At 40.0% G+C, this 16,240-nt stretch overlaps 1 protein-coding gene across 5 annotated transcripts in view; it reads left to right on the forward strand.

Moving 5' to 3' along the window:
- The window catches only part of TENM1 (teneurin transmembrane protein 1), a 775,694-nt gene that overhangs the window by 644,841 nt on the left and 114,613 nt on the right, over positions 1-16,240 (forward strand). For all 5 annotated transcript variants that reach the window (XM_032391374.1, XM_032391377.1, XM_032391378.1 and 2 more), the window contains one exon: positions 11,318-11,461. In XM_032391374.1, the coding sequence (XP_032247265.1) occupies positions 11,318-11,461 (144 nt within the window). The remainder of the gene's footprint in view (positions 1-11,317; positions 11,462-16,240) is intronic.

Below are 16,240 nucleotides of genomic sequence, written 5' to 3' on the forward strand. Positions count from 1 at the left end.
CATTTTGTTTGTTCATTCATCAACTGATGGCCATTTGGGATGCTTTACACCTTTTGGATATCGTGAGTGGTGCTGCTATGAACATTCATATACAAGTATTTCTTTGAATATCTGTTTTCAGTTCTCGGGGGAATATACCTAGGAATAGAACTGTTAGATCATATGGTAATTCTGTGTTTGACTTGTGGAGAAACCACCAAACTGCTTTCCATGGTATCTGCACCATTTTACCAACCTTACTTTATGCATAAAATGTGTTACTTCTCTTTCTTTTAAATACCTCCAGTGCTAAAGATTCTAAAATTTTCTTCTTGGGGCGCCTGGGTGGCTCAGTCATTAAGCATCTCCCTTCGGCTCAGGTCATGATCCCAGGGTCTTGGGATCGAGCCCCACATCAGGCTCTCTGCTCGGCAGGAAGCCTGCTTCTCCCTCTCCCACTCCCCCTGCTTGTGTTCCCTCCCTGGCTGTCTCTCTCTCTGTCAAATAAATAAATAAAATCTCTAAAAAACATAAAAAAATAAAATTTTCTTCTTTGTTGTAGTTAAGCACTCTTAATGACTTAGCCTCTAATATGCCCATGGATTATTGAATAAACAACTAAAACATAAAGAAAAGCAAAGACTTTCTAGTATACACACCAGTGGTGAAGCCTCCATTCCTACTGTTTGCCGATGGGTATTGGTTTACTTTCTATTTTTACAATCATATTCCTGATCAAAACTTCCTGAAGCATTCTAACTATAAAATGGCCTTAATTAAAGTGCTAAAATATATGTTGTTAGTTCATTTTTAAGGCTGATTAACAGTAACAAAAACAAAAGAAAATTGATCTACCCAGAAATATCCAAAGAGAGAGGGAAAAAAGTATTACTCGTGGTATTTTATGTGCACTTAAAGGACATAATATTTTTTTAGGGTAGAGAAAGAACACTGGCAAAGATCTCAAACAAAATAGCCAAAATAATTTCAAGCATAGTGCCTAAAATGGAATATGGATTATTTACCTTATAGGAAATGTCCTTGATAATCTTGGTTAAAGGGATTTTTTTATTTACTACTTAGTCTCCATTTCCGTATACATGGAGACTAAGAGAATTTCTTGACAGTGGTAAAACTTTAGAGCAGGTGTTAGAATGAAGTTGGAGAATCTAATTCCCTGCAGATGGATTGTGAGCACCTTATGAACACAACAGACAATAAATAGTGGAGACAAAGGGATCAAGGATGTGGCCACTGAGCTCATACCTTAATAGAGATGACTGAATCTGAACAAACAAGGAAGAAAAGATTTAGTTGTACTCCTGCCCATATTTTATAATTGCTTAACTAATGTGAGAAGAAACAGACTACCTTTTGCCCCAGATATTAACAATGGTGTTATATATGTCACTTCTCAGGTTTGCTTCAGATTCAGAGGTCCTAGTATAGTCTTGTGGCAGGCCGAATAATGACCACCACTCCCCAAAAATGTTCATCCCTGGAATCGGTGAATGTATTCTTTTACATGGCAAAAGAGAATTAAGGTTACAAATGGAATTAAGGTTGCTGATCACCTGACCTTGAGATGGGACAATTATTCTGGATTATCCAGGTGGGCCTGATGTCATCACAAGTGTCCTTAAAAGTGGAAGATGGAGTCAGAAGGGGAGGTCAGAGTTAGAGGAAGGTATAACTGTAGAAAAAAGGCACATCAGGGTCAAATATTGCTGGCCTTGAAGATGGGGGAAGGGAGCCAAGAAACAAGGATATTGGTGGCCTCTAGAAGCCGGAAAAGGCAAGGAAATGGATTCTCCGTTAGAACCTCCGGAAGGAATGCAGCCTGCTGACACCTTGATTTTAGCTCAGTGAGACCCATTTCAGACTTCTTACCTCCTTAATAGGAAACAAACCTTGACCAATATTCCTACAGTCCCAGTTATAGCAAGGATTTGGGTTCAAATTCTGGCTGGAAAGTTCTCCCACTCTTATTTCCTTTTCAGGCTAGTTAAATATGAACCTCTGTCCCACCCATTTCTGGGTGATGGAGAAAGAGGAGATCAGCTTTAAACAAGCTGAATTTGAAGTAATGGTGAATATCTAAATTGAAATGCCCACTTAGTTTGAAATGTTGGACTCTTGTTTCCCACATAGCTCAGCTGTGGGGAATTGGTGGCATCCCTAAGGGCTAGGGTGTCTCAAAAGAAGAATGGAGGGTTGAGGGACAGCCACAGTAAGAAAGGAGTGCTTGAGATCCTAGAGTATCCCACCATTTTTTTTTTTTTTTTTTTTTTGCAATGCAACAGATTTCACAAGTGGAAGGACAATACCAGAGTGAATAAATTATCAACAGAGATAGTGTGAACTACTTCCTTGGCAAAGTATCAATGGCAACTGATAAGATTGATTAATCCAAGTACACTATTGATCAAGTAGAAGAAGAGTAAAATCACTCCCAGGGTTGCGGTACAAAACCCAGAATCACTAGTTCATCCGGCTTAAAGATTTTGTTGTCTGATACACAGACAAGACTCCCCTGCTAAAAAAAACTCCATCTGTGCATTTGAAATAATTTGGCCCTAGCACTTGATTCTCTAACTCTAAATAAGGTATGATGTCTGGAAATCGTTGTATATTATTTAGTTTCTTTCCCAACTCTGCCACTTGCAAAACAATGTAAAAAAAATCATTATTGTTAAGTTCACAGTGCTGTTAAAATTCTAGAGACGGCTTATTTAATTTGACAAACTGGCTTGTTCAGGGGCTCTGATCTGCATCCATTATATGAATTTTGTCGAAATAATTCCCTATGTCCGCCTGGGTCCGCATACATTATCAATATGTAATAATGCATTCTGCCCGGTCTTCATTTTAATTAAATTAAATCACAGCGGTTTGGAGTCCTAGAAGTTCAGGAAATCAGCCATCGCCTTTAGTAGCACTGCTATAAATAATTCTATTTTTTTCAAGGTTATTGGCAACAACAATTGCATAATTATTTAGTACAGTAGTTTGGCAAGAAAGAGTGGTGTTGCAGAGAGAACTAGACTTCCTAAAGGTTCACGGTGCATAAGAGTCTGTCTAAATTGTGTTAGAGAGAAACAAGGGAACATTAATAGTAATAGGTGCTAAGCTACGGTTGCTTTGTGCACACAAAACATCCTTGAGAATGATGCTTTAGTGTTCATAAATTTCCCTTCAGTAAAACCTGCGCAGGCTGGGCAACCACAAAAATCACAGCCACTGAATATTTTAATAATAAATGGGTAGTGCTTTACAATTTGCAAAGTACTCTCACGTACATTATCTCATTTTAATCCTTGTAACATTCCTGCCTGGTAGGCATAGGGCAGTGTATATGATCTTCGTTCTGCGGAGGGGGAAACTGAGGTTCAGAGAGCATGTGACTTGCCTAAAGCCCTCTACAGAATGGGGATTCAAACTCGGATCTCTAGGTCCTGAGTTCTGCATGCCTTTCCCTGCTGCCTCTCTTCGCTAAATTGACCAACCCACCTTACTGAGCACCCAATTCAACGCCCCAGTGGCTTTCTGTCAAAGAAGCTAGCAGAGATAATAATCTTTCATCATTTCTCTCCACTCATGAATTCATAATCGTTAACTGAGAGTGGGGCTATTTTATCCATTCAGCTTTATAGGCATAACACCAAGGATATGAGTTTTTCAAGGACCTGTGAGAATGTTTGCAACCTGAAAAATAAGTATATTGGCACTGAAATATGAAAAGAAAACCAGAAAATCAACATTGATAAATGTTTAAATAAATGTCTACAAAATGAAGCATTATGTCAGCTTATCAAGTGCTTCTCAATTTTCACACTTGCATATGAAATATGTTTAATGCAGGGTATGGGTTGTGGGTTGTATCCATTTTAATATGTTTGACAAGATGTGAGATAGGACCTCCAGAAGTAAGAGTGCCTGGAGCTTACCAGGATTTTTAAATGACCCTGATATCCTGGTAAGCAATGGTCCATGCCCATTTCAAACTGCTGGTCACACCCATTAGTAGATTATGAAATCTGTTTGGTGGGTCGACCAGTATTTTTTTAATGGAATAAAATGGAATGGAATGGAATGACATAGAACAAAAGTGAACAGAATAGAAAATACCAGAAGGTAAAGCTATTAGGAGAGCATTGTTTTGGAAAACTTGGCTTCAATTACACGTGTGTGTGTGTGTGTGTGTGTGTGTGTGTGTGTGTGTGTGTATGTGTGTCTCTCCCTATGTGTATGCTGGGTCACAAATGACTTTCAGGCATAAGAATTTGAAAGCCATTGGTAAGATGACATAGTCAAGAGACAGAAAACTTAAATGATTTTCCAAATCATATGTCCTATTTTCCAAGTCAGCATTTTTGATTGTTTTGCCTTCCAGTTCCCTCTCCCAACCCATACCAGAGCAGGATGCAGGTATCTCTCTAAGATTGGGTGACCATCTAATTTATCATTCAAACCAAGATACTTTTGAGAATAAAAGGGGATGCTGTTCATAATTACATCACGACAACAACATAACTGGGTGCTGTTTTTGGCCAAGCAGAATGCAGGGTACTTCTCCTTCAAGGCTAGGCCTGGCCTCCCTCCAATCCTTATCTTTTTAATTCAGAGCAAATGAAACATCATTTATTTAGCACTTCTGAACTGTGGGTCTTGCCCTTTATAGCTGTGATTGAGCATAGCGGGAAGAAGCACTTGCTTATGAGTCAGTGGGTTTAGCTCTGGTTCTGCCATTCACTAGCCAGATGAACTTGAACTAGTCACCCTACCTCTCTGACTCTACCATTTCATCTATCAAGTGGGAGTAAATATATCTGCCTCATAGGTTTTTGTGAGTCTTCAAATTAGGTAATATACAAAAAAATGTATTTAACTGTTGTGTGTTATACAAATGTAAGGTGAAATTATTTTTGTGATAGTTATTAAAGAGGCCATGGATGAAAGTTCCAAAAGATAGGTAACCCTTTGGTGTCTGGCCTCTCTCAGATGACAAATTACCTACCCTGGGTAATATCCACTGCATCTGCAGTGCTTAGTGGATCACCTGCATGGCACATAGAGCAGTTTAGTAAAGGTTTGCTGAGTCATTAAATAACAGCCTCCTTCTTTCCTAAAACCTCTCCCAAGAAAAATGCCTAAGTACTGCTAGAGGATAGTAATCTTTGTCTTAATTCGCACTGGGAGGGGGAAGGGGTTGTTCGTCATTTGTTTTTGATACACTAGAGAGAAACCCACCCTCTAGCCACCCTAACCTTTTTTAAATCTCCCAGAGATACCAAACCTCAAGGCCTTGCACACATGCTGCTCTCTCTAGAATGCTCTTCCCTGTACTTCATAAGATAAACCCCCTTCTGCATAAAGAGGCTTTTCCTTGTTTCTCCATTCCACCTTAAATTCTCTTGTTACACTCACTACTAATACACTTCATTTTCCCATCATAACATTTATCACTCTGTGTGTGTGTGTGTGTGTGTGTGTGTGTGTGTTTTTTGTTTTAGTTTTTGTCCTCCCACTAGAGTGTGAGCTTTGTGTGTGGGGGGGGGGGGGGTGTGGGGGGGGGGGGGGGGACATTCTGTCTTGTTCTGTGTTTTTCATCCTCATATCTCTAGTTCCTAACAACAAAAGATACTCATTAAATACTGCATATTTGTTTAATGAACAAACAAATGAACAAGGGCAGAGGCTAAAGTGAACCCCTTAGCCTTGCCTATGTAATGGGATGACGTGCCTCCAAGGAAGAGGAGAGCTGTGTCCAGGTACACTAAGGCACTCACAAATGTGAGTGTGAGCCAGAACATCATCCTACCTTCATGGCACCTAGGTCATCCACGTTCTGGGTTCACTTCTACACAGCAAGGCTCGAACAGAGCAGCCAGGAAAAAAAAAAATCTCGTTATGTTAGATTTCAGTGTACAGGACCTCTTGTGTGGCTCCCTCACTGCTGGATGCTTTTTACTTTTTCTACTGTCCTTTTTCTTCATCCAACTACCTCACTTGGAGCACTATCATGTCTAAACCTTATTTTTGTAAACTGCTAGGGTATCGATCCCAAGTATTACCAAATCAAATCCAGTGATTCATTAAAAATAATAATACATTATAACCAATCTTTAAAAAGATTTATTTGCCAGGGGTGTGGTGGCGTGCAGCAGAGGGAGAGGGAGAGAATCTCAAGCAGATTCCCCACTGAGCGTGGAGCCTGACGACCCTGAGATCCTGACCTGAGCCGAAATCAAGAGTCAGACACTTAACTGACTGAGTCACCCAGGCACCCTGAATAGAGTTTATTTTAGGATCACAAAGATGGTTCAACATTAGGAAGCCTATTGCTATAATTCACCACCTTAATAGATTAAAAAAGAAAACTATGTGAATATTTCCCTAAGTGCTGAAGAGGCACTTGATAAAAATTCATCACCTGATTCTGACACTCCTTGTGAGCCAGGAATAATAGATAACAAAACATTTCAGGTCACTGGGCAATGTGTCAAACTGAGGAACCTCTGGGGTCATCCTATCCTATGATAAATCACCAGAGAATAGGAAAAGGTAGAAGTTCTAAGAGCACATACCTGTTCTCAGTAGATAGCACTGTATCTATATAGTCTTGGTCTACTGTCGCCATGGTCTTCATTTGGTTCCTTCGGTCTCTTGTCTTTGGTCGTTACTGTTGTTGTTTTCCATTAATCTATTTTAAAAGAATGGGAAATGTTTGTTGTTCTATTTAATGATTCTTTTTGGATAAGAAAGTTTTTATCTTGTTGTTAGTTACCTTTTAAATGTCATGAAATTATTTTTACATGTTCCTTGAGTTCATGAAGTAACATGTCAGTTTCTCACACTATCAGACTACTTTTATTTATGTATTGCCTTCATAAATGCAACCATTATGGTTTCTGAAGCCTTAGCCTGAGGCTGTTGAAAATCATCTGCTTAATCTTGTCATATTTTGCACATTAGCTTCCTTGAATAACATCTTTACCTTGGCTATTTATTGTCAGTCTCCTATACCAGCCCTTATAGATGAATGTCACAGTCACTGAATTGGATGTCAGGGGCACCGTGGCCCTCAGCCTTCTTGTAGTCCCCACATTATACAAATGTTGCTGCTTGGAGAAGTAGAATGAGCATTCAGTTCTTTTGCCCAATGTCCAATGACTTCGGGGGAGCAAGCTGCTCTCTTTCTTTATAAAGCAGTATAATAAAGTCTCCTTCATAAGCCAGTGTCAATATTTGCAAGATGACTAACAGTCAAGTCAAAGGTACGATCCTGTGACCAGAGGACAGAGCCCTCTGCAAATGTAACAGTCCTATCTTGACCATCAATGACTCTTGGTGAAGAAACGTCCCATTAACACCTCTGTGTGGAGGTGAGGGAGAAAACACAGGAAGACAGAAATCCAGACAGCATTAAGGGTGTCACGAGGGAGGCAGTCACATAGTTTAGAAAACGCATTCTGCTATATTAATGGATCTTTTCTCACCTGCCTTCCCAATATATACGTTCCAGCATGGGACCACTATACCAGCTCCCGGGAAGTATAGTCCAGGACCCCCCCTTCCCCACCTATCTCAGCCCATTGCCAGACCAGTGTGTCTTCTGCAGCTCCTCTGAAATGTTGTTGAATAATGATTTTTTTCCTTCCTATTACACTCTTCTTCCTCATCCCCACTCCAGAGCGCCAATGCTGATTCTGTGGCCTGCACCATGCTGTGTTGATGATCAGATGTGATAGGCAACAGGCCGCCCTGGGAAATGGTGGTGGTCCGTTCTGCTCATAGCTGAGACTTAGCTGTCACAGTACCAGGCAGAGTGTAATGTCAGGGCTCAGCATTTTCATTGCCAGCCCCGAATAGCCCCTCTCCCCCCTATATTTAATTATATGAAAAAGCAGGCATTTAGCTCATTACAGTCCGCCTCCAGGAGAGAAGTCTAGGATTGGTAGCTTCTGTATTGGCCAGTTTCCTGTGCATTTGGAGAGTAGCTCAGCTCTGTGGGGTGAAACGTCTGCCTTCTCCTAAACCGACTGCAAATTCTAGGATTATGCTAAAGTGGGCTGCTGTCAGAAAGAAACCTTGCCTTGTTGTTCTGAGCAAGAAGCCACATGCAAAAATACCCCAACACACAGCCATTCTCATTAAAGCTAGTTGAAATTTTGGACAAGTCTTAAGTATAAATTATAAATTTATTAGCTCATAGAGCTTTCTCCCAAGAAAGTAAACCTAATAAAAATTAGAGGGAACTTATTAAGTGGCTGCCTTGTTGCTATTTGCCATGACTAGGGGAAAAAAATAATATCATTGTGGGGTTTGCAGCCAATGCACTTTTTTGTTGTGGACTAGAGAGCAATTGAGAGAGCAGATATGAGGTGAAAAGAGTATGTCTCATTACCATTGCAGTGAGAACTCTTTAATTGATACTTTATATAAGCATTTCCTGCCACAGAGTTAGGAGGATCTTTAACTGTTACTGAGAGGGAAAAATCTGGCTCCAAACCACCACTGGAGGTCACCAGGGCACACTATTTATTTGCAAAACTGCATCATCACCTTCTGGAGAAAGGATTCTAGGGGAGCTCACCAGACTTACAATGTACAAAAAGCAGATCCTGACAATGGTAGGGAAAGAGATGATGGCTTTCAGGGAACTTGTAATTGTCGCTGTGATTATTTATTAATCAAGACTTTTAAATGTTGGCAAGAGAAGCAGAAACCGTGTTATTCGACATACCAACATGGCCGGCCCTAAGTATGCTTTCTCACCACCTGATTTTGCCAACATGAGATCCCATCCTCTCTTCGGCTTTTGGGTTTAATCCCCAACTAGAATCGATCAAACACAATCTTGAAAGAATGCACTTTGGAATCACAGAGTGTTAGAGCTCAAGGGGCGCTATGAAAATTATCTAGTGCAAAAGTCTTTGATCTGAGATCTCTATTTGGATTTCAGGAGGTCAGTGAACCCCTTAGAATTGTATATAAAATTTTGTGTGTGTCTGCATTTTTCTCTTTTTTTTTAAGATTTTATCTATTTATTTGAGAGAGAGGGAGAGAGAGAGCACGAGCAGGGGAGGGGCAGAGGGAGTTGGAGCAGGAGAAGCAGACTCCCTGCTGAGCAGGGAAGCCTGACTCGGGGCTCAGGCTCGATCCCAGGACCCTGGGATCATGACCTGAGCCACCCAGGCGCCCCTCATCTGCATCTTTCTAGGAAGAAATCTAGGAAGAAGATTCTTAACTTTTATCAAATTCATAATAAAAGTTTCCCTGACCCAAGAGGGTCTAAAAATCATCAATTCTAGTCCATCCCCCCCCACCTTGGCTTTCTTACTAGAGAAGAACATGATTCTCAGAGATGCAGAATAATTCGCCTGACACCAAACAGCTAGTTAATGGTGGACCCAAAAGTTGAAGTGTTTTGTGACTCTAGCTCTAAAACCAACTCTTTCCACTCTACCAGAGTTGTTTAGCAAGCACTGGGGGCCATGATAAGATATCCAGGAGATTGTTGACAGCAATGATTTGTGCTATGACTGTAACCCAACCTAGAATACCTTTGAGATCCTTTTCCTTCACTGAAATTCTCTGTTTCTATCCACCTTAATAGAGAACAGCATTGACACAGGATGATCCAGAGCTAATTTCCATTTAGAAATTATTTCCATTTTATGATTAGTCTTTCCCGCTCCCCATTGATCTCCCTTGCTAATAATGCTTGGTTAGGGCTAAGAATAAAATGAGTTTGCATTCCATGAGTCTTCGCCAGCTGATGGCAGGGTAGAAGGGCATCCCCATCAGGACCAGCTACATAATTTGCAGGGCCCAGTGTTAAATGAAAATACAGAACCTTGTGTTAAAAAATTATTAAGGATTTCAAGGCAGTGGCAGCAGAGCATCGAACAAAGTATGGAACCCTTCAAAGCATGGGCCCCTGCACGACTGCACAGGTCACACAGCCAGTGAAGATGGCCCTATAAGATCCCTATTAAAGCTTTGGTAGAGCACGGGACAAAAAGAAGCCAACCTATGATTTAAAATTGGCCACAGATGATCCACAATGCTAGAGAGTTGTATATTCATAATCATAAGGACTTTTTGGCTTATCTGTGCATATGCTCACACACACACATGCACATATAAATCAGTTTGACTAAAATTACCATCATTTCCCTTCACCCAATGCCAAAACCCAAAACTAGTTTGCTTTAATTTTTCATCTTAGGACCTCTTGTTCTGGCATTGTTTAAGCACACATTTTCATTACCAGTTTTCATAACCAAATGACAAAAGGAGGAATGAGTTCTCCAGGGGCATCTAAAGAGTCAGGTGGAGACAGAAACTGGAAAAGCAATGGCCAACTACTAGCTAGGGATATTTGAAGCTGCCAGAAAGGGGGAAAGCAGCTTCGGGGTATGCAGTGTAATGAGTCAATACTCTCAGGCTTAGAACATTACGAGGACAGAAAGCATTTTAAATTCAAGAATCAGAAATCTGGGGTTCCGACAGGTAAGCAGGTTTACCAACTGAGAAAATGGCTGGAATTTGGTGTACTTGAGTTAGCCATATTTCAGGAGAGCAGAGGCACCCACGCTACCTCGTTTCCCACTTCCGTTTTAGTGGCATTCCAGGGTGCCAAGTTTAATGCACAACATCTGTGCTTCATAAGAGTTGAGGCCAAATGTTGGGTGATATCCCCTTGGTTAGCTCTATGCAGAAACCAAAATCTAATGTGCACAAGGTGGAATTTACACTTGCCGTGCTTTAAGCGAACTCAGACTTCTTGGCAAACTAACGGCCAGTTAGCACAAAAGAAAACATAAATTGGGCAAATCGATTTGTATTAGTCTCATGTGTAGTCAGTTGTTGTATAAGTGACCCAGTACTCCGAAACCAGCTTCCTAAATGCAATTTGCCCTCTAGAGAGAGAAGAAACCAGCCCTCCCTGCGCCTCTCTTAGAAAAGTAAAGAAAGATATTATAGCAGCATAGCTTAAGCCTTCAGAGAGCTTGTTTCTTCAGTTTTACAACACAGCCTCCAACCCCAAAGCCCAAAGCTTAATGTCCATAAACGTATGGTATGTACCAAATGACAGCACGCACGCACTCACTCATCTGAGTCCGTATCCAGTACGCACACACTGACTGATGATCGCTTTTGGATGCCGGTGCTCTACTCTACCGTGTGAGGTGAAAGGCACTTTGCAGTCAAATTTCAACCCACATCAGAATTCGATAGCAAATGCAATATCCACAGAATTATCAATCGGTGTAAAAATGAAGGAAACATTTTTAAATGCTCTAATGTGTTATTAACTCTTTGTTTGCAGTATCTGTGGGATATGAATATGAAACATGCCCTGACTTTATTCTCTGGGAGAAAAGGACAGTCATCTTACAAGGCTTTGAGATGGATGCTTCTAACCTAGGAGGCTGGTCATTGAATAAGCATCATATTTTGAATCCTCAAAGTGGTAAGCAGCTTTTCATTTTATTTTATTTTCAAAGGATATACAATTTTTCCTTTTATTGTTTTAAAGATTTCTGTTTATTTATTTTAGAGAGAGGGGGTGAGCATGGAGCCCACCCTTGGGCTTGATCGCATGACCTTAAGATCATGACCTGGGCAGAAATCCAGAGTCGGACACTTAACCGACTGAGCCACCCAGACGCCCCACAGTGGAATTTTTTTAAATTGTGGTAAAAGATGCATAACAGAGTTTACCACTTTGACCATTTCTATGTGTACAATTCAGTGGCATTAAGTACATTCACAATGTTGTGTGACCATCACCATTGTCTATTTCCAGAATGTTTCCATCATCCCAAAGAGAAAATCTGTACCCATTAAACAGTAACTCCCCATTCCTCCTCCCCCAGCTCCTATTCTACTTTCTATCTCTATGAATTTGCCTAGCTTAGGTATCTCATGTAAAGAGAAAGATGTATATGTTTTTAAGGCTTTTCATACATACTGCCAAGTTTCCCTCAAGAATAATAGTCCATTTCATGGTCAAGAGTCCCCATTTCTTTGCACTTAAGAAGCTTTTAAAATATTTATTAATACTGTTTTCTTAATGTAATATATATACATACATACATAGTGCTATATATATGTATTACACATATGCAACACATATTTGATGCGGAAAACTTGGAAAAGTACAAGGAAAAAATTACTTATAAGTCCACCACCTAGAGAGGGCCATATTAGTATATTTCTTCTCAAATACAACAATCTGATTTCAAATTAGTGCTAGTATAGTGAGAATGCTGCCAATTAAACTATAACATGCATTGATTGCGAGATACATACTTATTTCAGAGATGTTAAAAATATGAAGCAAAATGTGCACCTTGGCATTGATGAATCATCCATGTGTTACAGTTTTCGAAAGGCTTTGGTGACCTCTGTCCCCTTTTAAATACAACAACCCTGCAGTGTGGCATTAATCTCATTTAAAAGATCAAGAATCGGAGGTTTACAAAGTCATGTGACTTTCCCCAGTGTTGCACAGTTCATAAGTGGCTAGAGCCCTGTGCTCTTTCTCTCCACCACAGTTATTTGTCCACATAAATGTCAGTAGATCCAGTGAGAAGCTAGGAACTGAATCAAGGAACAGTAACAGGTAAAAAAGAAGAGGTAGGAGGAAGACAGGAGAAGAAGTGAAAGAATCTAGGGAAAGAAGGCAGTCCTGGACTTCACTTAGTTTTAAGTCTCCTAAGTCCTGGACTTAGGAAAAGAGGAAAAGGCAGAGAATCAGGACATGGTCATCTTCAATCTTTGCCTTCTTCGAACCACCCTTCCTGTTGTCACTTTCTCCTGGTTTGTAATTTACACATTAACTAAATCAGGAGAGGGAACCACGGGTGGTCCTTGAGCCCATGTGGCTCTCAGACAAACTGAACTCACTACCCTGGTTAGAAATGCTTCATCCAAATTCCTCCACCTTGTTTTGCGTCCTACTGGGGAGTCGGTCATTGGTGTTCCCATCCAGCTTTCATTTGAACATCTACTGGGAAGTTTTCCTTGCAAAATCACATTCCTTTTCATCCAAAGAGGCAGATTCTGAGCAACCTTTAGTAGAACATGGACTTTGGGTTATTTCTCCAGGACTGGGGATGCGAATGTCTTGAGACAGTTACACTCTTACATCCAGCCTTCTTTGTCTGCATCTGACCGTTATGAAACAGCTGGCTAAGGTCAGGTTATCTTGTAAGGCCATGAACTAACCAAGGCTAAGGGAGATCCATTTTATAATCACACCTATGATCTTACTTTGATTGCACTCATCGTCTGCTGAGTCAGCCAACCACATGGGCTGGGAAATTTTGATTGGCAAAGCTAACCAGGTTTGCTTCAACCATGACATGACACCACCTACCACAGTCCCAGGGTGGGACCCCAAAGGTAAATGAGTCCATTGCCATATGCCTTCATTATCCTTCCTTCCCCTCTTTCAAGGAACATTCTAAATTCCATTTCAAATTGTTTGTTTTTTTAAGAGCAAAGATTCAGGCACAGATATAAAATGTCAACTTTTTTCTGTTGTCAAAAGGAGAATCACAGTTTTAAAAAGTACAAAAATGAAAGGGCGGATGCCACTTATTAAATTATGAGGTTTTTTGTTTTGATTTGAAAGAGTTTGACATTTTAAGCAACCGTTTCTTTTCCACTCACTTTTATTGGCTTGTATGGATTGTCTCTTTCAAATGCCTGTCATTGACATTAAGCACAAAGTGGGAAATGACCTCGATCGAACCAGCCCCCAGCTGTGTGCTCCCAACCCTGTGTCCTCTTACCATTTGCTTCACACAGGCTTAGAAATTCAGAGCAGAGGGGAGCCATTGAGGAAGTTGGCTTTGGGGCCCCCCCTGATTTCCACAGATGTGTTCTCTCCAGCCCTACTTTGCCAGTAATCAGTTTTTAGGCAATAGGTACTGAGTTCTTTCTGAGAATCTTTTTAACACCTTTTTTGAAGTATGATTTATACACCATACAACTCACCCACTTTAAATGTACACTTAAATGATTTTTAGTAAATTGTAGAGTTGTGCACCCAGCACCACAACAGTTTTAGAATATTGTTGTCGCCCCAAAAAGATCCCTTGTGCTCACCCCAAGCCCCACTAAATCTGCTCTGTCTCTTTCTGAGAATTTTATTCTGAGAAAGAAACCTTATTTTAGATAGTTTTTTTTTTTAAGGAACATTTGTTCATTGTATCATCTCATTTGTAAGCACGTTGTATTTCGAACCAAGAACTTGTCACAATTGCCAGGAAACAGATCTGAAGCCAGCTCTGCCACTGCCTTTCAGCCTGACCTTGGACACGAACACCTCTCTTGGGATGTTTTCGAAGTCTAAATCCCACCCACAAAGGCAGTTTTAGAAGCAGGAATGATAAGTGTGAAGGAGCAGCTTTGAGAAGACCAATTTAGAAAGCAATGCTCTTTCCCCCTCAGGTCAGACAGTTTTTCTGACTTATTAAGGCAAGAGCGACCGGCTTTCCAAATTCCCCCACTCTGCTTCTTTCTGGAAAAAGCCTAACTCTTTAGGCATCCTGCTTTTTTGATCTGAGACAGATGGCAGATTAGAAACAAGAATCTATCTTCCCCCAATTTCCTCTCACTGGTTAAAAAGATACCTGTAATTAGATTGGATGTCTGCTGCCATTCACTTCTTCAGTTTTTCTTGGGTTCCAAAATCATTATGCAGTGGGTAGTTTCTAGAAGGCAGTGTTTTCAGACCATTTGTCATTTTAGTTGCAGCAATTATATTTACCTGACAATTAACCATTGGTTGTGGAGAATTGTTTCCAAATATTATGCCTGATATATGTAGATGGTTTCTACTTTCCAAGAAAAAAAAAAAAAAACACCAGGAACTTGTGTTTTTCAATATTATTCCTTCAAAATACATCTTCTTAGTGATTACAGAGAGTATATATCCTTACCTTTTAAGATAAATCATTCTTTAAAATTATGAGGAATAAAAATGTGTACATGAATCATCTATTACAGAGATAAGCTATTTGTTACAGTATATTTTGTATCAAACATATCTCCTAGTGCATCCTTCCAGTTGAGTGTTAAAAAATTATTAGAGAAAACAATCCAGGGTACTAATTGGGTATCGTCATCTGTCTGAATGGATAAAGAATTTCTTTTAACTTAGCCTCCAAAATAGGGCAGTAGTTTGTCGACAAATGGTTTTACTGGGAGGGGAAGTAAATTTCCATTGATCACACTGGCATATCTCCCAGTTTGTGTTTATATCCTCTCAGTCAAGTCCTAAGAGAAATATGTATTGTGTCCCTCGTTGTTCATAAGTCTGAAAAATGGTTTCTTCTTTGAAATCAGCATAAAGCACCACCCACTGGCTTCCGAGGGGAATTTTTGTTTCAAACTTATTTATAAGCTTCAAAAGAAGTTCTGAGCAAGGTAGCAAGAGGGTATGAGTAGTGCGTTTAAAAGTATGCTTAACTTATTATACAACAGACCTGGCTTTTTGACAGAGAAAAGGAAAACTTAGGGGAGAAAATGTGCAGTAGGCCCCATTCGGTGGCGTTTCTTTGTTGACTGTCAACAAGACACCCAATCCTTAGCAGGAAGTTGGCCTTCATATAAATAATGTGCATTGTCCTAGGATCATTTGATTCTGTTTTCAAAATGAGCCTGTGTGGCAGAATAAAGTGGAAGGGAGGCAGCAATAATTGATCAAGATTTCCAGGAACATAAACAAAATATTTTCAAAGCAACCTTTTGCAGAAAAATTGGTGTTAAATCATTGTTGCTAGATGGTATGCCCCAGTTCTATGTAATGGAAGGTTAAACAGATTCTTGAAACAACAAAAACGCCCTTCAAAATGATCTATTTTTCCAGGGCAATACAAAAGGGGTTTGCCCATTTTTGTTTTGATTGCTTCAGCTTTAAACAGGAATGGTAATTTCAGTACACGGGCACTTTAGTACCTTGCATGAAAGCAAGACATCAATTGTTGAGATGTAATCAGAAAGTACATTGCCTTATGTTTTATTTCCTTTAATCATTCTTCTTCTTTGATGGAGTGCTGGGCTTTCTAATAGAAAAGGGGAGTTTTAGAATTGCAGGCTTAGAAGAATGGTTTAGAATAGCCATCTTTAGTTTTTAAATTGCCAGGAGCCTGGTAATAACGTGTCATTTTGAAGGTAATTGTTAACTATACCGTTATATTGATATAAAAAAGATGGAGATCTACCTGTGAAAATAGAT

Source organism: Phoca vitulina, unplaced genomic scaffold (genome assembly GCF_004348235.1).
Source record: "Phoca vitulina isolate PV1807 unplaced genomic scaffold, GSC_HSeal_1.0 scaffold62, whole genome shotgun sequence".
Lineage (NCBI taxonomy): Eukaryota > Metazoa > Chordata > Mammalia > Carnivora > Phocidae > Phoca > Phoca vitulina.